We start from the raw sequence: 25,735 nt of genomic DNA on the forward strand, positions 1-25,735 counted from the left end.
ACTACTAAACATATGATAATTCTTTTTATTATGCATACGAATAAGAATAAAAGTTATTTTGTCTTTTTTTAATTGCACTTTTTAAAACAATAAAATCGGCAAAGGGTCTGCAAATAGGTTCCAATACATGTAGATTTACGTTGGAAGTATATTGTAACAGCCATTATTATGTATATCTTTGAGTCTGTGCTAAGTATATTGTATCGAGAATTTTATCACAGTGTTGTTAACAAAGCTAAAGAAGCTCGTCATATTAGAATACGAAATATTTTGAATTTGGTGGAATACTATGGTATCAGTAACTTTAATATTGAAAGATGACGTTTTACCTTGTTTATGCCTTAGTCTTTAATTGAAATACATGTAAATATTTTTTAAAAGGTTGTCATAAACTCTTTTTTAAAGAAATTTGTGTCCCAGAGTGTAAAATTATTTCTTTGGGTGATCAAAATTAATGATACATCTTCCTCGTGCAGATGTGCGTATTCGTTGATCCTCCGTTATGGCGAATATTTTATACAACACAACAAGTTTGTTGACGACAGTTAAACGATTAACTTCCTGTTTTATTCGTTTTAAAATGTTTGAGGTCATTTATACAAGTTTTATTACACCTATCATTTACAATTCGCTCTTCCTAAAAATGGGAAGTGATTTGAAACAGCAAAGGAAAAACTTAAAGTTCCGTCTATATCGTTTACTGTTGAAGGCATACAACAACGGATTCACAGCCGACTTCAGCCAAAGAAACCACGTTAAAGCTTCATAACTCAGCAATTCGATGTCTCCTTTCCGTACAGATTTGATAATTGTATAAATGGTATAAGGAGCCCACGTGACAAAAAACACTGCCATCAATAAACCTAACGATTTCATAGCTTTCTTCTCTCTACGCTTTCTATAATCAGTTTGACATTTCTTATCTTTCCTTTTGGAGTCTTTGCTTTTTACAGAATCCACCTTAGATTCACTGATTGATATCAAAGAAGATTTAGATTTCGTTGATTCGGATTTTGACTTGCTGCTACGTCTGAAACTCTTTCTAAATATTGATGTGATACGAAATTTTGTTCGTTTTCGTAGCTCAGTTATAATGGAAATATCAACAACCGAGAGTAGAATTAAAGGAATGAAAAATTCTAAGAATGCTGTTGTTGTTGTAAAAACAGAATGGTGTGCGAATTGTACATCGCACATTCCTGGTACATTAATGTCGTCCTTATCCTGCCAAATGTCCCAAAATATTATAGATGGTCCATAAACCAGAAAGGCTAATACCCACGATAACCCTATCACTATTGAACATTTTCTTTTTGTCTCGATCTGATTATACGACATACCACATCTTAGAAGCATCAGACGATCGTAACTTATAATAATCATCATGAACACGCCTTCTACACATACTGTAAAATCTATGACATAAAACGCTTTGCAGAGGTAGTAATCCAAAAAGAAAGAACTTGGTCCGATCTCGTAGACCATATAAATCGGTAGTACCACGAATCCAAGAATAAAATCTGCTACAGCTAAGTTTAATATATACGTGTTATACACTGAATGTAGTTTGTTGTCTCTTATGTAGGATAACACCGTTAAGAGGTTTCCAAGCACTGTGAACACTGTTATCAGACCGCCGACTGTACCAAATACGATATACACATAAATAGGAAAGGTCGGAAGGTTATCGTCGTCATCCGTACCAACAGTGGAATTATTCATGTTTACTGATCTGAAATATAATAATATGGGTTTTCAATGACTTTATATAAAATGTATATTGCTTGTACAATTTAAAAAGGGGGAAATCATCCTGCTGGTGATCTTTTAATATATTTTGTGTCTAACATGTAGTCATTGTCTTGATGTCTCATTGACACAGCACCGAAGTCTCCTTTGACTTACTGAACTACATTGTCAATCTGTTAAATATAAGCAGCGAAGCCGGTTTACAAATGTTGATCACAGTTATTTGTCTACGTTAATGTGTCACTGAAAGTGAGATTACTGTTTTATAAGCGTAAGTGTCATGTGTATTGCTATTAATCCAAAAATAGTTATTTGTTTGTGTATGTACATGCACTGTTGGATTGTTGTTATCTGATTATATATTGTTCTTTTAAAAAAGAGTTCACTTGTCTGTCTGATTTCGAGCGATGGTGTTTGATTGACCGAGTAGCTTTCTCCTTAATTTTTACGTTTACTTAAACCATCTTTTACTTGTCTGCTAACTATAAATGTATACATACATATCTTGTTTTCCTCTCCTTCTTCACACTAAGCATCCCTTAAATACGCCTTAACATAATTGTGTAAGCTAGCAATGAAAAAGTACGTTTATGTATGTTTGATATATATTTGTCAAGGTGATGTATTTTTCATGTTATACCCAGACTTGTTCATCCACTTTCCATTTAGAATGTAAAATTTAACGATTAGATTTATAATTTACGAGTTAACTTATATCTTTTGACAATCTACACCAGGTTTCCATTAAAATAACAGGAACTATGTCTGTCTGAATGAGATTATAAATGTATGTTTTGCGTAAGCATAAAGGAAGACGTTGCCACTAAACAGATTGTCACAGCGTTTACATGGAAGAAAGCTAGGATAGAAATTTATAATTTCGGAATTTATCGCAAATCTGATTCTAACTTTACGAAAGCTGCCTTAACCATGCATGCATCATGCTTTACAATAACCAATGGTCAATTGCATGAACACCCCTTTCATCACCTTAATTTTTGGAAGCTATGTTTCAGCTTTGACAATAATACATTTGTGTAAATTAGATAAACCCATTTTGGCTTATGCCGTCATGGTGTATTAATACAAATAAAATAATGTATGTGGTATATATATCGAAGAGACAAGAACCCAACGACCAAGAGAAAGCAAAACAGTTAGGTAACACATACAAGAGGCGGATTGTTTATGTCTTTTACAGACATTTTCACGAAAAAATGAGGACAAAAATACTTGTTTTTAAAAAAAGAGGTTTTATTTTAACATTAGACTTGTGTTTAATCGTTGTATATCTTTCATCAGCAGGAAAGAAAAAAAACTGTAATCAATAGAAGGAAATGTGGGGGTTTACTCCTTATTGTTGAGAGCCGTATGGGGATCTGTAGGTGCCAACGTCCTCGTCCTTTGGACTCAGACAACATTGCTTTATCTTTTATTCAATAAAAGAAGAAATATCAAGGGTTAGGAAACTATGTGAATAAATAATATAAATGGTATCAAAGATATATATATAAACAACACTACGATATCTTAAACCCCAGTCCCACTAGACCACGATCGCACCACGCTCGCCGCGATCTTAAATAAATTCGGATCGTGGTGAGGTTGTGGTATGAGCGGCATGCAAATGTAAATTTTCGTTGCTTTCACGATGCTACTACGCCCTCATTACGCTTCTACAATGATCCCGCTACGATTATACCATGTTCTCACAGCGCTTATTCTGCGACCTCACTACGCTTATCAATATCTTTCTACGCTCATCACGTTCTTACTACGACCAAACCACGAGTTATCCGACTGCAACACGATCTTGCCACGCTTCTACTGCGATTACATCACGTTCTTACCACGATTATATCAGATTATTACATGGCATTTTTCATATCGCATGTATTATCAGCCCTAGGTTCAATATCAGCCCAAGAGCCGCATGGCTCGAGGGCTGATATTGACCGAGGGCTGATAATACATGCGATATGAAAAATGACATGTTATGATCTTTTTATCATATGCTTCAACAATGGAGAAAAATAACAAATTCATATATTGATCCTTTTACGTGGTTCCCAAATAGAAGTTCAAAGATTGAAAAGTTCAAGGACGTCGGACCCAAATTTAGTACATTCGATATCAAATCTTTCTACCATATGCCTCAGCAGAGCAGAACACATTTTTAATATGGACGACTCGACCCCAAAAAAAACCAACAATATACATAATGAACACTGTTTGAAAAAGTCAACCTTTTCAAAGTAACTTTCTAAATTATGTTTGAAATTTATAAAGAATGCATTTATTTAATAATTTGGTTGTTTTTTTATTTTTATTAATTTACACAATATACTTTTCAGTATCAGACTTAGTAAATAATTGCTTTGTACACTATTTCGTAATGTTTTTCACTGAAAACGTAGCATTTGGGTGTATTTTCCGGAATTTGCCGAGTATCACCGGAATGCCATGTGATAACGTTACGGGAAGGCATGTGATAACAATCGAAGCATGTGATAAACTTTTCATATCAGCCCGCTAAGCACCAATTCGAAAAATATGGAATTTACGTTAATTTAATGCTATTATCATACAGTAAAAATCATATTTTATTTAGTCTAAGTATATGATAATACTACGTTCATACCGCAATCTTACTACGTTCTAATCAATAACGTCAACATCGTGTTCCATATCAATACAGTTCCATTCCTTCTATTTCTGATTAATACATAGATTCTCTGAAACAATACAGTCATGCCACCAGAATCTACTAGAACACGTGGGCGTAGTGGTAGGGGCTGATGCAGAGGCAGAGGGAGCTCTGATAGTAACGAATCCTGGTCAAGCATGTCGGACCGACCAATCCAACCTAAATAACAATCTATTGCCGGTCCATAAAGCTCAAATGACGATTTTAAGTGAACGATAGCAGAAATGACACAGAGGTGTCATAGATATAGGAAGATGTGGTATGAGTGCTAATGAAACAACTCTCCATCCTAGTAACACTTTATAAAAGTAAACCATTATAGGCCAAGGTACGGCCTTCAACACAGAGCCTTAGCTCACATTGAACAACAAGCACAAGCTATAAATGGCCGCCAAAATTACTAGTGTTAAACCATTCAAACGGGGAAACCAACGGTATAATCTATATAAAACGAGAAGCATGGTTGAGCCGCTAGGGAAAATGGACAAGAAATCCTAATTACATACAGACTAACAAAACCTGAAGAGATTTAATATCTTTTAAATGAAAATGTCAATGACAATGATGGTCGTAGTATGAACGTAGTCAGGTCGTAAGAAGAGCGTGATGAGGACGACAAGGGCGTGCTAGAATCGTACTATGGTAGTGAACAGCGTGGTATAGTCGTAGTGGGAGCGTAGTTGGGTCGTGGTGAGAACGTGATGGTCGTAGTGAGGTCGTACAGATCTGTAATAACGTCGCTGTGAGATCGTAGCGCAGTCTCTCCAAATAGAATCACGCTTTCGCTACGCTCTCGCTACGATGGAACAGCGACCTTTGCGATCTTACTACGATCTAAGTGCGCTCTCACTCACTTCTACTACGACCTGATTTCGCCACGACCGCACCACGATTGTTTTGAACATGTTCAAAGTTGGCCACGCTCATCACGATCTTGAAGACCTCACCATGACCGTGATACGACCTTCCTGCGATCTACACGATCGTACTACGATCATCAAAATTTGCATTTTTTCACAGATCGTAGTGCGATCGTGGCCTAGTGGGACTGCGGTATAAAGGACAGCTAAAACGAGTAACGAGTGTACCAACTTGAAGATAGTCAATATGCAGAGATACATTTCTATGATTGTTTAATATAAAATGGAAATACACAATATATGGTGATTGATTGATTTGTTATCTTTATTTCATACATTCATATGAAGATTTTGAAATTTAAATTATACGAAAATAAACAGATTTAAAATCCACCGGAACAGATTACTGTTTATTAACTTTAAAGTCTTCCAGATGCATAACTGTTGAAGGTAAAACATTCGACTAATTAGATAAACTCTACGTTCAGTGTCTGGTTTGTAAAGGCGAAGAACCGATTATTGCAACCAGAATTTTTTAACTTTAGATTATTTCTTTTAAAAAAATGTAAACATGATAACATAATCATACTTACAACTAAAAATCTCTTACTGTATCAATCCATAGAACGTCTCTGTGACTTCGCTGTTGTCTGACAGTAAATGTAGTTCTTCATATTTCCTAGAAAGAATTCAAATAAACATAATCATACGATGTTGGTAGTAAACACTTACATACTTTATATCAAAAGAATTGTTACCTTTTATTCCCAACCTTTAAACAAACATAAGTTGGACACCAATTAAGTTCTCTAGTATCTTGTATTATGGTATCTAATTAAAAACTATGAAACCCAATATTGTTATAGAAATATTTCAATAACAATGTTGACTACAAAAATAGAATACATTAAGCTATTCTATGGAGTCGGAAATATCTCAGACCATCTGGGACAAATATTATTGAAGACTTTAAAAGGATTATAATTTGCATAGAATATTTATTCTATTTTTCGTTTGCAATACATGTTTAATTTTCATTACGTGACTCGAAGTACATGTATTAAAGCCGCAATGTATATTAAGAACTTTATTGCAAATGCATGTGTATACGTACATGAATCAAATCTCGTCGCTTACATTGTATGTGATACCCATCATCGAATAACAGGAATCACAACGCATTTTCATTACATGTTTCCGGTATCGTCAGCATACTAGACTGTTCATCGCTACTTACATAGCACTTACACAAATTATAACAAAATATTCAAATATTGTTCATCATAAATTTAGACATTATAAAAAAACAACTTTCGAGTTCGATGCATTTCCGTCAAAAACTCTGGTTTTAGTGAACATCATTCGTGCATTAAGGGGCATGTTCACTCCCTTTCCAATGTTGAGCATGTGGTCGGAAAACTACATTGCTATATTGCACGAATTTTTCGGCAAATTAAATTCTCATAATTGACAGTCAGCACTGCTGTCAAGAGGGGATTGTGATTAAGTACTTACAAAACAAACCTTATTTCTAGTTTATGTTGTACAATGACGATCACTAAGACGCTTGATGAATGGTAATAGTGCAGGGATACAGGCGATCCCCTCTATCTGGTAAATGACGTAATAAAGGCGTGCATAATTGATGAGTTTTTTCCGGTGACGGATGAACTCGAAAGTGGTCTATACCATTACATTTCCGCGCATCTTTTGATTACATGTGTGCGTATTCTTTTAAAGGTAGACGCGGAATAATATCCGAGTGCTTCGTAAATTAGAAATAATAACAAAAATATAAACAATCGGTTACTGATAAAATTGAGATACATGTACTACAATGTAGTTCAGTGATAATGAACGCCATACTAATTTCCAAATTGTACACAAGAAACTAAAATTAAAATAATACAAGACTAACAAAGGCCAGAGGCTCCTGACTTGGGACAGGCGCAAAAATGCGGCGGGGTTAAACATGTTTGTGAGATCTCAATCCTCCCCCTACCTCTAGCCAATGTAGAAAAGTAAACGCATAACAATACGCACATTAAAATTCAGTTCAAGAGAAGTCCGAGTCTGATGTCAGAAGATGTAATATACACAAAGAAATGGTGTTACATATTTTCGGTTCGCTTTTTTATCCAAGTCTAAGTATACCATACATTTGTATTTTGTTACGTTCCACCTCAGATTTTGCTACTGTTACACTTGTCGATATTTAAACCATCGGAGACAATTACATCCCCTTTCCAGAATCCGGATCCGTCCCTGATAACTGCATTGCATTTTCATTAACATTAATTCAAGTAGCTTGTTAAGAATGAAGTTATTTGAGATCTCCTACTCTGTTTGTGAGTAATAAGATTGAAGTAATTTATGAATTGCATTGTCTGAATATTTAAAATGTAATTGAATAACAGAATCATTGATATATTACTACCAAGTTAACCTATTAGTCCATCAGCTGGTAGGGCAAAAATTCAGTTCTGTGTTACACCCCAGGGTACCGCATTTTTTTGGTATAAATTTAAAGAGTAATATCTGAAGAATATTTTAAGAGGTGTTAGACTTTTGAAAAAGTGTCCAAAAGGGGTTAAAAGGGGACTTATTTAAGGGTATATCAAACAATTTGCTTTGCAGGGTACAGAAAAATGTAAAAATAATCAAGTATTCAGTACTATACTGTTTATTAAATGGAACATATCATATCTTATTAAAACGCAGGCTAATTTTTAATTAATTTTTAAATCGTAGAGGACCAAGAATAAAAGGGGGAGGGTAATTTCAAAAAGTCAAGTTTTTGAATGAAAAGTGCCATACGTACTAATTTTCTTGACAAAATGGTATATGTTTTCACATTGAAACATAGAGCATAAAGTATATAAAGGCTGTTGAAAAAAAATTTAAAGGTAAGAAACACAAACATAAGCAACCAGAAATGCACGATTCTGTCACAAATTTATACATCATATTCATGAAATAAATCACATATTAAAACACACAAAACTGTCAGGGTTTCTAGATTTCTATTTTTTTTTAATTTAACAATCGAATCACCATATTTTAAGGTCACACAGAAGGTCAATCCATAGAATCATCATCAGTTTGGTCACATGCATCTACCGAATTATCATTATCATCATTTCCATCATCTTCGTCGTCATCGTTAGCAATTTAATTTTGATAATGCTTATATCTACAAGCTTTCGACCATAAACGTACAGCTATCTGTTCAGGATAAACCTTGTTGAACACATGCACATCTTTTTTTGCACAACCAGCTTTACATGAACAGCACATCAGAATTATCAAAGCATCTAACGCTGGTTGGTCTCGCAAATTGATACTGATCAAAGTGCTCTAAACAATCCAACCATATAGTTGTTTGGCAACAGACCAGTGTTGTGTTTAAGAGCAAATTTCCAAATCTTCGTCTGAAAGTTGGCTTGTTTAATGTGCTTTAACATTGCATCTTTTGCATTTCAAAACGTTCTGATCTTTATTCATCAATACTTTTAATTTCTTAGCCATATATAGACCAACCTATTCAAAGGTTTCAACAAGATGGAATATACCTTCTGAAAACTTCACATAACGTGTCAAAAAGCCGAATGCTTTGCTTTTTTTCTTGACCAGACAAAACACTTACTGAATCACAACCTGTATTGGCGTGAAATCCTGGCAGTTTTCTACAAACATTCTCACCAAATTTCGCACACATTGATTGCACATTTAATAATCTGCATTTGGAAGAGGTATCTGTCAAACTTACAATGTTAGAATTGATATGCAACTGTGAAAATAGTTAGCCAATACTTCTACATCAGTGTCAGAAGGTTTTTTTGACAAGGGAGTCGTAACCTTTGTCAGCTGCATGTTTTTGCATTAAGAAACATTTTTTTATCGGCTTCTTCCTGTTCGATTATAAGCTAAAACAATTCTACGCTATTTCATTTTCAACATATATTTTGTGGCACATACTTCCATGTGATACAAATAAATCAATACATTCAAGTGTAAATTATAAGATTGTTTACTCTTTGCAAAACCAAAGAATTCAACAAAAGCAACTTTGTTTCCCCCAACTAACAAACATTTCTTCCATTCCCAAGAACACGATTGTGATGGTTTAGAACTTATCAAAATGATGTGCCCTCCCAAGGACCTGCCGTTCTAATTTCTTTATGAATATTGTGGGATAATAATCAGTGACAAAAGCAATGCGGGACCACTTTTCGAAACTAAAAGGATGGTTTTTAAAATAATAATTGCCAAATCGAACAAAAGTGCTTGGTATCCTAGTAATGGTTTGAATAACTGCCAAGTCATCAAATATCCACATGCTTTCCTAAGGAATGAGCCTTTTCTAAAAGACCACACAGGACATATTTTAATTTTTCATTACATGTGTACCATCAAAGTTTGCAAGAGACATTGAAAGAGAACCTAATTCAAACTGGAGAACCTATCGCATAACCAACTATCTTGTCTGGGCTATGACAAGCAGTCGACATTTTTTTTATCTGTTCTCAATGTTTTGTTGTTCTTATCAGCCAATAACTGCTTGCCTTTTATTTTCTTTTTTTAAAATGTAAGCAATGATTTTAATTTCTTTTGAGTGTTTTGAAGATATCGGTTGACTTTTGAATAAGCCGTTCCGTAATGAAAATTTCTGAAGCAAATTTCCCCTTTTCATAGGCGTTTAGAAGAAGCAACATAACCCGTGAACAAGCCATATAACTACTCAGATGTTATAATGGTCGGAATTGGCCAGCTTTGCAGTGTCTGAAACAATTTCAACACATCAGTTTCGTCTCGCTTTATTCGAGTTTTTCTGAGTTCTTTCTGGGTGGATGTTTCAAGGTTAACCATCCCTACCAAATGTCGACATTTAAAGGATATTGAAGCTCTTTCATGTGCATAATTTTAGCAACCAACGTTTATCAGAATCTTTATTTAAACTGAAACCAACAAAACCATTTCTTTTTGTATCTCTAAGAAACCTAAGAAAGTAAAAAGTATTGCCAAATACCACAACTGACTATTTGACGTTCGTTCAAAGCGATGTTTGTCGATTGAATGACTTAACAATCTTAAGTCAATCACTACATAGCTAAAACACAAAATGTTATCAAGCACACCTTTATTGAGTTCGATAGAGTGCACATTTTCTGAACGCAAAAAAAAAAACCTTAATTTGTAATTTTTTCATAAATATTTCGTTACACATTCACTCTATAAAATAATTTGTCTCACAAAAACATCATAAACCGACAATTAAATGTTTGTTTTCAGTTGCAAATTGATAATGCTTATGAGTGAATACATTGTACATGTTGTATACTGAATCAAAGACGGTAATTTGATGATTTCCGGTATTTCACGAGTATTTGCACGTACATCTATTTTATTAAATAATTCATATTTTAAACGATATGTAAATACTGCAAATGATTTAAACATTGCATAATGATTAATTCTCAAGTTTAATTAACTAAAACGTGTAATTGTATAACGAATTTCTTTATGAAAGGAGAAAATATGCCTTAATTTGAACCCAAAAAATCGGATTGTTTGTAATGTAAAAACACATTTTTTTAAACAAAAAATCTTCCGAGTTACATTTAATATGATAGTTTTGTATCTGTTTTAGTTGTTTAAACCTATACTTTATTTTTTTTAATCGCTTTATATTAAAAATTTTAATTAAAAATTACTTAGTCGTGATTGCTAAATGAGGGGACCATTGGAAGGGACGTTTTTAATCCTCTTTTGGACACTTTTTTTTTTAGTCTAACACCTTGTATTTTATCAATAAGAAAGTAAAGTTGAATTCTATTCAAAAAAATCGCGGTACCCTGGGGTGTAACACAAACTCCTTAACTAGCGCGCTTTTGAGAACTAGCTGATGGACTATATTGATTCAGAAGTCACAATTCTCTAATATAATAAGCCTTATTGTCAACATGCTATGTAGATAAACCCATATGCTCCGATTACCTCATAATTTATTCTCAGGCTTAGTGATGAATTGAACGATTTTGAATTGAGCTAAGGTTTTACAACTTTTGTATTTCCTTGAAAATTGCAGATAACGTACTACAATGCGTTTGTTAACGTTTCAATGTGTTCTGTCGTTTGCACAAAACAGTTGCTGTTTTACATCTCTTTACCAGAAACACATTGATAATTTTTTTTTTAAATATTTCTTTGAAAATGTTAACCCTGTTTATGCTAGCCATCATTTTAGCATTATTTTACAGAAGCATGTGTTAAATTTAAAAGGAATATAAAAACGTTGCTAATAACTAGTTATACTCACAAGTTTGTTTCATACTAATTACTCTTCCCAATTAACATGACTTATTCTCTATTTCAACAATGTTAACCTTAAATCCTATAAATATTTAAAACAATTAACCATCCATGTCAGTAGCAAGGTTTGATCAGCTATGCAATAAGTTAATACACAATCATCCAGTGTTTACACATGGCCTCAGGTGCGTGATATCATTCCACTAGAATTAATACTTGAAAATCCAATATAAATCAAATCAGCTGGAATCAATGATAAATTGAGAAAACCATTGGACAAGTTAAAGGAATTATGTTTTAACTTTATATTTGATGTTTGAGAGAGGGTTAGAGCTATCAGTCTGTGGTAAATAAATCTACAGTATCACTGAAACAAGGTATTACCATGATAGCTGTCAGTGCTTTAACTGATTAGTACAAATAAAAAATATCAGAGCGACACCCAGTTTTGATTGTGAGAGTTTTTAAAAAGAGAAAATTGACGACTCGAATGAGATAAGGATTCAGTCATAGAGTTGTTTAAAACTTTAAAACCCAACACTGAAATAGAAGCTGCTACATGTTAATATTGTAGCCGACATCTCTTTGTGGTTGTTTGTTAAAAAATTCGTTTTCTATTTTTTTTGTTTTTTGTTTTACATTTATTCATAAGTTGTAATATCAATCTGGAATGTAATTGCTTTGATTTAACATGGGTTTTGGTTTCGGTTCGACCTTCACAGAAATTATTGAAAAATATGAAAGTGTGAGGGAGAAAACCAACGATCATTTTTGTTAATACCCTTTGATGCACCTTAACTCGCTATCATGTATCTGTTATATTTTAATGATTAGAAGACCTCATACAGATCACCACTTTGACGAACTTCCGGTTTGTCCAGAAGGATACTTAACAGATTGTAATTTTTCAGTATCTCGTTTGATCTCACATTTAATCAATATGATTTTATCAACTTTCCCCGACAATGTATACAACGTTTAACTATTAATACTGAGTACTATTTTAAGTTAATCAAAATATTATGTTACATACTTTAGTACTTTTTTAACTGATTTCCCGAAATGTCCCTGTAATGGCATACACAAAATCAGTTTAAATTAAGTATTTTTGAATTGTGAAATTCTGCTTTTTTAAACAAATTCGATCTTTACCGATTGGATACACAATACTATAAAAAAGTAGAATAAATTTGATGCATAAAAGTGTTCGGGAAAATATTTTACTCTATATAAAACTTTCTAATTATTATTTTTTTTCAATGGTGTTGTCTTTTGTCTGTTTTCTGCTTTTTTCACTATTACCTATGGTTTTCGAATGACCTTTTTTTATCTTTTTTTCTCTATATGAAACGTTTCAACAAGGAAGAAAAATTATCGGAGTATTATGAATTAAATGAAGGTATGAAAAGAAAACTCTTACAATATTTTCAAAACAGTATCTTTCCAACCACGAAACTGGTTGTGAGCATTGAGATCCTTTATTGAGTAAGACTTTTATATAACAGTGTTGTAATCGTATGTATCCAATGGTATTCAATATTATATACATTGTACCAAGTCTAATGCGGTATGGGCTTTACTCAGTGTTGAAGGCCATACGGTTACCTATGGTTGGTAATTTCTGTGTCATTTTTGTCTCTTGTGGAGAGTTGTCGCATTGGCAATCATACACATTTTCTTTTTTTATATAAACCTAACAAAATCCTTTAGTGATTCCTTGCCTAAGTGACTATTCCCATCTGACGAAGGAATTATTTCAAAACCAATAAATAACATATATTGTTAAATGTGTAAACATCATATTGTGAGAACACGTGGAAGACATATTTTGGAAGGAATACCTAACTATCAACATATACACTCTATCTAAACATTTACTTTATCCTGGTTACGTTTGTGATATCTCAGGTGTCTCGCGATTTGATATATCTGTGTTTCGAAATGAAAAGCTAACAAATAAAAAAAATAAAAAGCTAACAGAAAAATTACCAATGAAACGATTAAAGAAAAAAACCAAATGAAACGATTCAGAAATAAGAATCACATAAATAAAAGCTGACAACACCTGCACATTGGGAAAACATAAAAAAAAAAAAAAAACAGATGAGAAAACAGATCGAGGACCACGAATCGTCATAATTAAAGGCAACAGTAGTGTACCGCTATTCGGAATTCATCAATCGATTGAGAAAACAAATACGGGTGACAAAATTAAACTGAGGGAAACATCAAATATAAGAGAACGCAACACAATAGAAACACAACTCTAAAATGCAATACACACAGAAACGAACTATGATATAACAATGGCCATTTGCCTGACTTGGTACAGGACATTTAAAAAAAATGGTGGGTTTAAACTGATTTCGTAGCTATCCAAACCTCCCGCTTTAATGGCAAAGTGAAATATAACATTAAAAAGACAACATGTCATGTCAGGACTACAAACCAAATAAATATGAGTACATACAGGACAGAGACACACAAACATAATAGCCGGAGGATAAACACGTGTACTCCGGATGAATCCTGCTCGCTTAGTGTCTGTCATTCATTCTCTTACCATGTCCAATATCGCACATTCAAATTGAAAAAACAAAATTTTACAAGACACAGGATCTAACTGTAGAACCATCGCAGAAATGTAAGATCACCGGAATCTCATTTTGGCTTTTTATTATTGATTCTCGGAGCTAAGACAACATGTAACTTTTACAAAATGACAAAATATTAATCTGGTTAAAATTGTTTCATAAATTTCATAAAAATCCAAATTTAAATATTGTACCATTTCAGTAAGCTGCATATCTAAACTATATTCTTTTTAATGCGTATCCAAACTTAATTGTCTTAAGTTATTTATGCTTTACATAAAAAATATTATTGAATTAGAGTCACTAAATAATCAAACTCAAAACAAAGTAATTCTGAAAACATTTGAAGTCACTATTAAACCTCATACTATTTATTAATACTAAGAACTTTTAAATATTTGACCTTAAGTCGAAATTCCCAAATGTGGTCAGATATTTTTAAATTAGCCATCAATACAATTGACAAATAAATAATATCTTTATCAAATGTATATATTTTACCATTTGTTCTAGTGACAATGGACACTATTAGTAATTAGGCCTGTTATCATTAGAACTATTGGGGAAAATAAAACTAATTAGGGGAAAACGTGATCCACTAAACGAGACAATTAAGCGATAAATACTGTATCTGTAATCAATGCAATTTCAAGGAGATTTAAAAAAAACTTCAAATACAGCAGTAAAATACCAATACAGTTTTTGTGGTTTTGATATCGTACAGAAAGAGTTTCGTTTTTAAATACCAGCGTTAGCCTTCATGCCTTTCTAGTCTTCTGCAATAGAATTTACATAGCAAGAGTTTGACTTTGATCTTGACACTGTTTAAGATTCGTTGGTATTTAACAACTGTATTTCAATGTTTAGAAATAGACGTGAAAGTGAACGCAACATTCTTATTATCACAATTTGACGATTTCTAAGGTCCAGTTATTGAACTTTAACAGAGGTCATATCGTAAAAAAGCACACAAGTGTATTTTACTATACCGAACTCCAAGGTAAATTCGTATAGAAGGCGTCCATACAAACTAACAAAATAAACGTTAGACTATATCGACTACTAAAACACACGAAACCCAACTGTCATATTACTGACTCGGTACAGAAACTTGATGAGGAAAATGATTTTGTAACTAGCTAATTCATATTATGTTGATATCATTGAATCTAAATGTACAGAATGATACCTCTGTCTAATGGTAATAAACTGCTATAGGTTGTTTTATGGTTAAAATACATGCTAAACAATGGTGTCCAATGTTTTGGTGTCCAATGTTTTTCTATATCAGATTTGTATAGGAAAATATATGAACTTCAATTTGTTTAACAGATGACGAAAAGACATAAACAGTTTATGACATTTGTTTTGAAATATTTTTTGAAAATATTCATTTGTGAAGTGTTTAGTCAAACAAATAAACTTGTGATTACACATGTTTGATTAATGTATCATATTTGTTCTTTTTCAATCATTGTTTTGTACACGCATCAGGCTGTTTGTTTACTCGTATGAATATTGTTTTACATTTGTCTTTTCGGTGCTGTCTATGGTTGACTGTGTGGTATGGGTTTTGCTAATTGTTTATATACTTATATTACTTCTATAATTGTAAATTGTTTCTTGTGAGAAACGGCCAGTTAACATTTTGAAAATCACATTGACATTTTAAACCTTTACATTAAGTACAAAGAGTATTCAAGTTCATTTTGAGTCGGTACATATACCAACAAGTTAACTAACGCTCAAAATGGGACATCACGAAATAAATTATTGTATTATCAGCGCTATCTGCATCAAATTTAATCTACAATGAGAAAACTTATGTTATATTTGTTATTCTCATCGGATTGTGTCTAATTCTCAGTCCATTTCTGTGTGTGTGTTACATTTTGATGTTGTGTCGTTGTTCTCCTCTTATATTTAATGCGTTTCGCTCAGTTTTAGTTTGTTACGCATCGTTGACAATTCAATGAAATTTGATACGACTGTCATACAAATGAGAGGTTTAGCTAGCTATAAAACCAGGTTCAATCCACCATTTTCTACATACGAAAATGCCTGTACCAAGTCAGGAATATGACAGTTGTTATCCATTCGTTTGATGTGTTTGAACTTTTGAATTTGCCATTTGATTTGGGACTTTCCTTTTTGAATTTTTCTCGGAGTTCAGTACTTTTGTGTTTTTACTTTTTACCCCTATTTTGTTTTTTGTCCATAAATTTACGAGTTTTAAACAGCGGTATACTACTGTTGTCTTTATTTGACAGATCTCATTTGCATGTAATTATAAAACGACAGTTTTAACAAAATTAAGTTTTGATATAAATATTTACCAGATTCGAATTATACATTTTTCTGTTGTATAGTATAGGAGAAGGATATATAAAATTTTACTATTACAGAAAATTGTTTTCACTTGGTTCTTATATTACGAATAAACGTGTATTTCGGGACAGAGTACGATATATTACATGTATGTAGACCTCTGTCTGTATGTTGTCGTAAACTACTTGTATAATTATGTCTTTTGTGTTAGTTATTTAGGTGCGTTGCATTTTCATTTAAGCTGTTGCTCCCTCATCTCCTTTGGCCCTATATCGTTTGTTTTCCTATTAACGAAAAATATCTTAGGCTTGTAATATTTATTTGATTTCATTTGAAAAACATATTGGTGTTAGTATAATACACGCCTCATGGTTTCTTCAATTTCTATATGTTTTAAAACTAAAAAGACAAATGAAGACTCCCTGGATTACAATTTTTCTTACACTACTTTCCATATCAACTGGGGATGGATACAACAAGGCTGTCTGCTTTTTCCACAGAATAATGTATTAATGCCTTGCTGACAATACGTTTTTTTTATGTAACTCTTTCATGAAAATAAGAAAATGTGATATTAATGCCAATGAAACAATAATCCACTAGTTTGTGGATTTTTAAGTTATATAGACAACTATGGTGAATAATACATTAATAAACAAGAGATTTTGAGAACACATGAATGAGATTGTAAAATCTATAATTATCAAATTTCATTAAGACATTCAGGTCAATATATTACGGTTATGAATCCTGATTAAAAAAACAGAATACACAAAATGACAACTCAAAAATTAACGACTCAGGACTTATGTTGCAGTTTATGTTGGACTTATCTTATGAAAAGTGCATGACAAAAGTGAACGTCAAACACCATAGCTCTAAGGGAAATCTAAACATTGCAAAGAAAATAAGAATCTTGTGCTATTGTATGCATATAAAGCGGACAACCCTCATAAATAAATTGAACTATATATGGACTTTATCCGTCAATGCCTAAATGGAAGTAGGAGTTTTATGTTTATAGCAATTGTAAAGTATAGAATGAAAACAGGAAATGTTTCAAACAAAAAAAAAAACAATCCGACCATAAGGCGGAAAATTACACAAAGCCAACAAAGGGTCTTCAACACAGCGATATAATTCAGCACCCACGTCCGATGTTTGAATAGTAAATACAATATTATATATTTTTTAATTAGATGCACATTATATATTATGTACATAATTCAGAACTCAACCTGATTTGTCCCATTTGGAAGTTCCCTTAGACATGGTGAATCTACCAGACAATCAACAGGTAACAGCTGACTTAGACAAATGACAGGACGTATTTGATAATACATATCGTGCGTTGGTTATGCAAATGCATATTCCTTTGGAAAAATATTATGACTTTCCCATATTTATCCATTTCAAAAAAGTTTGAAATAAGGGGCGACATCAAAAGTTCAATGAAGGATAAAAAACTTAATTCATATAGTTTTTTCTCTGACCCCCCCCCCCCCCTAACCACCTCTCTTAACTTAATTTGGGTAAAAAGGATTGACCAATAAGGATAAATATAAAATTGATGTCAATTAAAAAAAACTTGCAGCAATTTTGACTCCCCACCCCCAAACTACTTGAATTAAGTTTTTTATCCTTCATTGATTTTTTGATGTCGTCCCTAACTCTCTGAATATATTACTAAACCTCCCCTGTGTTAGAAATCTTACCTTTTGCAGCTTTTTCAATCATCCGTTAACGTAAACCTCTCATCGTGTAAATCTCAAATAGGAAATAGATCTAATTTTCACTTATAGAGTTCACCAATTGATCTTCAAAAAGCGTAGATCATCATCAAACCATTCATAAATCCAATTACTGGACATTTGATAGACCAACAAATAAATAGGTTAATGAATATATTTACGTGTATTAATAAACAATGTTTTTAAGGCTGCCGATAAATTATAATTTAATAATTAGATCTTCGTTATATATAAAAAGAAGAAAACCCTGGCCATGTGCTACTTTTATGTAATTTCAAAACTGGTTGTGAAACAACATTGTCTAATTAAATCTACATTTTTGTCAGTTATCAAATTACTTCACTGATGATGATTCTCTCGTCATATCTTAAACACTATGTACACATACTGGTATTCGATTGTATGGAGTTTAACTTTGAACTTGTTTAGTGATATTCACAAACTTTTAAAGGTTGTCTTATTACACCAGAACTAACACTTGCGTCTGGAATGTAGTAAATGTTTTAACTTCTTTTATGATACAGGTTGTACATGCAACTTGAGCTATAATCTATATGTTAGAAATACTTCGATAGTTTCTTAAATCTATTTCTCTACTATTTGGAGAATCTGAAATCCTTTGCTTTCACTATAGTATGTCGCAAACAATTTTGTTTTCAAAATAGAAGATATCAATTTATATATGACAGTGTAAAAGAGGGACGAAAGATACCAAAGGGACAGTCAAACTCATAAATCTAAAACAAACTGACAACGCCATGGCTAAAAATGAAAAAGACAAACAGAAAAACAATAGTGCACATGACACAACATAGAAAACTAAAGAATAAACAACACGAACCCCACCAAAAACTAGGGGTGATCTCAGGTGCTCCGGAAGGGTAAGCAGATCCTGCTAAGAGTGAAAAAGACCACGATGAGTTTTGTTAATATCCTATGATGGACCTTTTATCGTCATCTTTTATCTGTTATATATTCCTGATTAGAAGTCCTCATACAGATTATCCTTTGCCGAAATTCCGGTTTATACAGCATGATACTTCAAAGATTGTAATTCATCAGTATTTCGTTTGATCTAACATTTAATCAATATCGACTTTCGTCAACACTGATTTAAATTGAGTATATTTGATAGTGAAATTCTGTTTTTAAAACTAATTTCATCTTAACCGATTTGATACTACAGAATACGATAAAAAAATGTTTGATGCATACAATTTTTCGGGAAAATAGTTTACTATTGATGTAACTTTCTAATTGATTGTTGTTCATCAATTGTTTTGTTTTGCTTTTGTTGTTGTCTGGTATTTTTTTTGTACTTTGTACTTACAGTTTTCGGATGGCCTTTTTTTTCTCTCTTAATTAAACGGTTCAACAAGGAAGAAATTATAAGAATATAATGAAAAAGTTGGATACGAAAAATAAAATTTAACAATATTGTCAAACAGTATTTTACCAACACGAAACTGGTTATGAGTATTGACGTACTTTAAAGTGGGATCTTTTAGTATAATAGTGTTGTAATCGTATAAGGCAATGGTATTCAATATTATAGAACATACCAAGACTTAACGTACCAAAATCCTAAAAGTATGCCTCGATTGAATGACTATTCCTATCTGACGAAGGAATTATTTCAACACCAATATATAACATATATTGTTAAATGAGTAAACATCACATTGTGAGAACACGTGGGAGACATACCTAATCATTAATAATACACTACATCTAAACATTTACATTATATGGTTAAGTTTGGTAACTTAGGTGTCACACAATTTGAATTATCTGTATCTCGTAATGAAAAACTAACAAATGAAAAGACGAAGAAAAAAACACGCATCCCATAAATAAAAACTGACAACACATTGGCAAAAAGAAAAAAAGACGAGAACATTACAAAAAAAGTTGATACAAATTCACAGATAAGATTCAGAAACACACGCCTTACCAAAACATTGAGATAAACACGTGTGTACCAGATATATTCGCTCTATTTGTGTCTCCCGACCTTGACTCATTTATTATGCGCCGGTGAGTTATATCTAGTGATATACGTCAATTAATAGTGGATCATTATATGGGCGTTTTTCAATAAAACTGTGAATTTTAGACCCCAAATAAAATGGAAAATCAACTTGTCTAAAATTTTATTTAAAGAGTTATTTTGAATGCCTCTTTTATAGACCTGTTTGTAAATAAAAAGTGCAATCTTAAATACTCTTTAGAATGATATTATTTTCATAATTTATGTACTGTTTCGTAGGCGACATTTGTCCACTACGAAACTGCTTCTAAACGCACATCTAATGGCATTTTTCTATTGACATTCCAGTTTGTTTTACTTAATATACTAGAAAGATCTATTTTTTCCCTGAATTGAGGAATTTTTTTTATCGATAAAGAATTGGACAGTTCTTTACATATGAAGGTACAACTCATGTTACGTAGTGGACATTTTGATGAGTTTCGTAGTTGACAATCCCGTTTTGTAGTGGACATAAAGTTTCGTAGTTAACATCAACCTTATTCTTTGTTGATAAGAAACATACTGAAAAGTACATGAAACTAACCATAGATATATTTTTTTGCACGAATATAATTGACAAAAGAGTATAAAACGACGGCATGGTAGTTGTATTGTCCACTAAGAAACGTTTTTTCTCCCATACTTGTTCCGTAGTTGACCGTTACGTAGTGGACAAATTCAGATGTTTTATAATTTTCCACAATCTCTATATTGCAATAGTAACGGTGATATTTTTTTCATAATTTTAAAACCAGATACTGAAGGAGTTCGATCCGTTTCGTAGGGGACATTAAAAAATACGGTATCACTCTACGTGAAAACGGACACTAAAAGTCATTAGGCCTGTTATCAATAAAACTATTGGATATAATAGAATTATTCAGCGGGAGATTTGATCCTCAAAACGAGATAAAAGTGCGATAGATATCTGTAATCAATTAGATTGTCATAATTACCCACCCATCAATTAAACATGGTATAATGTCCACGTATATGGAGTTATCACAAAGTTTACGATACAGTTGTAAAATACCAATACATTTTCTGTGGAACGTGTGTACTTTCTATGGAGCCCCTTCGATCTCATTCAGAAAGAGCTGTGTTATTTTTTAAGTGGAGTGGTCAATTTTAAATCGCTAGTAGATGGTTTAAGGCTTCAGCACTAGACAGAAACTAAACAATCAAAAAAGACTCACGAGACCATATCACTGTGTTTAAATCTAAACCCGTGTCTATACAGTATGCTAACCTCTTATTCGTTCTGTGTCAACTTATAACTGGCAATAACATTATACGAAACATTGTATCATACAAAACAATTCTTTGATATTTCAGAGGATAAAAATGCTCCTTAGGATTATTACTTAAGACTGCGAGTAAGAATGCACTCGTTATATACCGGGGTACTTAATTACTGCTATGTAACTGTAGCTTTAAAACTTTTACGGTTAATAATGTGTTCATTAATGTAGATAATGCTCTCGTCACAATAGACCACATTCGAGTTTGTCTGTCACCGGAAAAAGTCGTCAATTATGCACGCCCTTATTATGTTATTTACCAGATAGAGGGGATCCCCTGTTTCTTTGCACTATAAATGTTTATCAAACGACTTAGTGGTCGTCATTGTGCAGGATAAACTAGAAATAATATTTCTTCCGTAGGTACCTAATCACAACTCCCTTATGTCAGCAGTGCTGAATATCAATTATAAGAATTAAATTTGCTTAACAATTCGTGCAATATAGCATTATCATTTTTTTCACCCATCGCTAATCAAAGGAATGGAAGTGACGTCGCCCCGAAACGCACGAATGATATTCACAAATGCTAAAGGTTTTTGACGGATTTGCAACGAACTTGAAAGTTATTTATTAGCACAAATACAAGGCAGGTTATTGATTGAGACATTTTGACGATCAAATTCACAAATTACTTACAAATTAAGCACAATTTAAAAGAGCATTCAAGATAAGTTTATAGGTCGGTTTATATAACAACAAGCTAACTAACGCTAAGCAGAGCAATTAACCAGCACTTTCCCGCTTCCCAAATTGAAAAAAAAATGTATGAAGATTAATATCACAGCTTCAATAGTTATCAAAGGTACCAGGATTATAATTTAGTACGCCAGACGAGCGTTTCGTCTACATAAGACTCATTAGTGACGCTCATATCAAAATATTTATAAAGCCAAACTAGTACAAATTTGAGAGCATTGAGTATCCAAACTTCAAAAAAGTTGTGCCAAATACGGCTAAGGTAATCTATGCCTGCGATAAGAAAATCCTTAGTTTTCGAAAATTCAAAGTTCAAAATAGACATTTTCAACTTACCAATATAATGTATGAAGTAGTTATCCACTCATCGTATAAAACCAGTTCCAATTAAATCAGATTTGAAGAAAGTATCCTTTAGAATAACACTCAGTTATAAACAAATAATTTTTAACAATTATTCTTTTAAACTTAAACTTAAGAGTGTACACATATCGTTTTGCAGATTAGAAAAGCATTGGCGTACTATGTTAAAACATTTCAATATATATCTCATTACGCTAGTCTCATCCTTCGCCTTCCGTTAATTATGTATACTTATGTAAAGAGATGATAGTTTCAATGCAATGTCAATTGTTGATTTCTATAGATCAGCATGCAATCATAATAATTAGCCTTTTTGACATGACATGATGACATTTCTATCATTTATTGGATAGCTGGACGGTTTGTATAAATTTACTTCACGTTTAGTTGTTCATTTATCGGATATATAAGATGTTTAAGTTCAATTATAAAAAAGAAGATGTAGTATGATTTCCAATGAGACAGCTATCCACAAGAGACCGATGACACCGAAATGTACAGCTTTAGGTTACCATACAAGTCTATTCTCTCGATGTTTAAGGGTTTCTCAACATTTCATTCTTATGATTAGGTCAATACTTTTAAAAAATATTTTTATCACCACTGACTTCCACTACTGGAATCTGTTTTTTTAATATATTTCCCTTTTTGACAGTTTTCAGAATTAGCTTTTGTATTCCTCCTGCAACCTGTTGGTTTATTAAATTTTACATAATGATCTAAACAAAGTTCCAAATTGTCTCATCTTTGCTGATGTACTGACTATGATTATTTATATTTGTTTTTTTCCAAAAAAACAAATTACACAAAAACCCAAAGTAACAAGTTTTCAACTTATTAATACAAAAAAAATTAAAATAAAAGTTTAAGTATTTTAAGTCTCATTATATCTCAATTCTAATTATCAGACTTGTCTGAAGATGGTAAAATAACTGATTTCAAATAAAAAAGAATCATTTTTAATAAAAAGAAGAATAATTTCGGTTATTTTAAACAATGCGAAGAAAATTTCAGTATGATTTCTCTGACGTTCTTTTAATTTTATGAAAAAAAAACTATTCTAAACTATAAAAAGTACAAAAATACAACGGCGGTCAATAATTTTCAGTAAAATGAAGAAATATTTGCATTTTAGGCAACACGTACAAAACTTTAATATCTTTTTCCTTAAAGTAAGCATGTTTTATGAAAAACAGCCAATCCTGATGTACAAAAAGTACTGAAATCATATGACGGTTAATAATTTGTATCAAAATAAATCAATAACTGCATTCTTATTCCACAAAAATAAAAGTTTAAATATTTTAATTCTCATTATATCTCAATTTTTAATGAGAAGACTTGTCTCAAGAATGCAAGATGGTAGAAATAACTGATCTCAAATAAAATAGTATCATTTTTAATAAAAAGAAGAATAATTTTGGTTATTTTTAACAATGCGAATAAAATTTCAGTATGATTTCTCTAAAATTCTTTTAATTTTATGAAAAAACCTATTCTAAACTATAAATAGTACAAACATCCAATGGCAGTCAATAATTTTCAGTAAAATGAAGAAATGTTTGCATTTTAGGCAACGTGTACAAAAAATAATATCTTTATCCTTAAAGTAAGATTAATTTATGAAGAACAGCCAATCATGATGTACAAAAAGTACTAAATTCATATGACGGTTAATAATTTGTATCAAAATAAATCAATAGCTGCATTCTTCTTCCACAAAAATATAAGTTTAAGTATTTTAATTCTCATTATATCTCAATTCTGATTAGAAGACTTGTCTCAAGATGGTAAAAATAACTGATTTCAAATAAAATAGTTTCATTTTTGATAAAAAGAAGAATAATTTTGGTTATTCTAAACAATGCGAAGAAAATTTTAGTATGATTTTTCTGACATTCTTTTAATTTTATGAAAAAAAACTATACTGAACTATAAAAAGTACAAAAATCAAATGGCCGTCAAAAATTTTCAGTAAAATGAAGATATATTTGCATTTTAGGCAACGCATGCAAAAATTTGATATCTTTTTTCTTAAAGTAAGCATATTTTATGTAGAACAGCCAATCTTGATGTACAAAAAGTACTGAAATCATATGACGGTTAATAATTTGTATCAAAATAAATCAATAACTGCATTCTTATTCCACAAAAATAAAAGTTTAAGTATTTTAATTCTCAGTATATCTCAATTCTGATTAGAAGACTTGTCTCAAGATGGTAAAAATAATTGATTTCAAATAAAATAGTATCATTTTTGATAAAAAGAAGACAAATTTTGGTTATTTTAAACAATGCGAATAAAATGTTAGTATCATTTCTCTGACATCCTTTTACACATGTTTTAATTCTATGAAAAACAACCTATATTCTGAACTATTTACAGTACAAAAATCAAATGGTGGTCAATAATTTCCATTCAAAATGAAGAAAATGAACGATTGCATTCTGGTTTAATAAAATCAAATGTAAACACATACTTATCCTTCAATTATTAACATTTTATTCAAACTTAGTAAAAAAAAAAAGGCATTGATAACAACTGATTGCAATTAAAGTTACAAAACTTTCCAATATGAGAAGAAACATTTGCATTTTAGGCAGCGCACACAAAAATTCAATATCTTTTTACTTAAAGAAAACATATTTTATGAAGAAAAACCATCCTGATGAACAAAAAGTACTAAAATCATATGGTGGTTAATAATTTGTATCAAAATAAAGCAATAACTGCATTCTTATTCCACAAAAATGAAAGTTTAAGTATTTTAATTCTCATTGTATCTCAATTCTAATTGCAGACTTTTTTCAAGATGGTAAAAATAACTGATTTCAAATAAAATAGTATAATGTTTGATAAAAAGAAGATTTATTTTGGTAATTCTAAACAATGCGAACAATATTTTAATATTATTTCTTTGACATTCTTTGAATTTCATGAAAAAACAACCTATTCGAAATTATAAAAAGTTCAAAAATCCAATGATGGTCAATAATAACCATTTTCGTAGGAATAAGTTTATGTTAACAGCATCTTAT

The 25,735-nt window shown here is 31.7% G+C and overlaps 1 protein-coding gene across 2 annotated transcripts in view; it reads right to left on the minus strand.

Annotated features, from left to right (window-relative positions):
- Window positions 1-329: 329 nt before the first annotated feature.
- LOC139484603 (histamine H3 receptor-like) overlaps window positions 330-25,735 on the minus strand; it is a 39,224-nt gene continuing 13,818 nt past the window's right edge. The window contains exons 1-3 of one of the 2 annotated variants that reach the window (XM_071268389.1): window positions 11,636-11,710; window positions 5,910-5,995; window positions 330-1,732 (exon numbers count right to left, since the gene is read on the minus strand). In XM_071268389.1, coding sequence (XP_071124490.1) covers window positions 622-1,722 — 1,101 coding nt within the window. In that variant the 5' untranslated portion in view covers window positions 1,723-1,732; window positions 5,910-5,995; window positions 11,636-11,710 and the 3' untranslated portion in view covers window positions 330-621. Of the gene's footprint in view, window positions 1,733-5,909; window positions 5,996-11,635; window positions 11,711-25,735 lie in introns of those variants that run through there. The other variant, XM_071268388.1, reaches the window with a different exon arrangement.

The sequence above is a fragment of the Mytilus edulis genome, chromosome 8 (assembly GCF_963676685.1).
Source record: "Mytilus edulis chromosome 8, xbMytEdul2.2, whole genome shotgun sequence".
Taxonomy (NCBI): domain Eukaryota; kingdom Metazoa; phylum Mollusca; class Bivalvia; order Mytilida; family Mytilidae; genus Mytilus; species Mytilus edulis.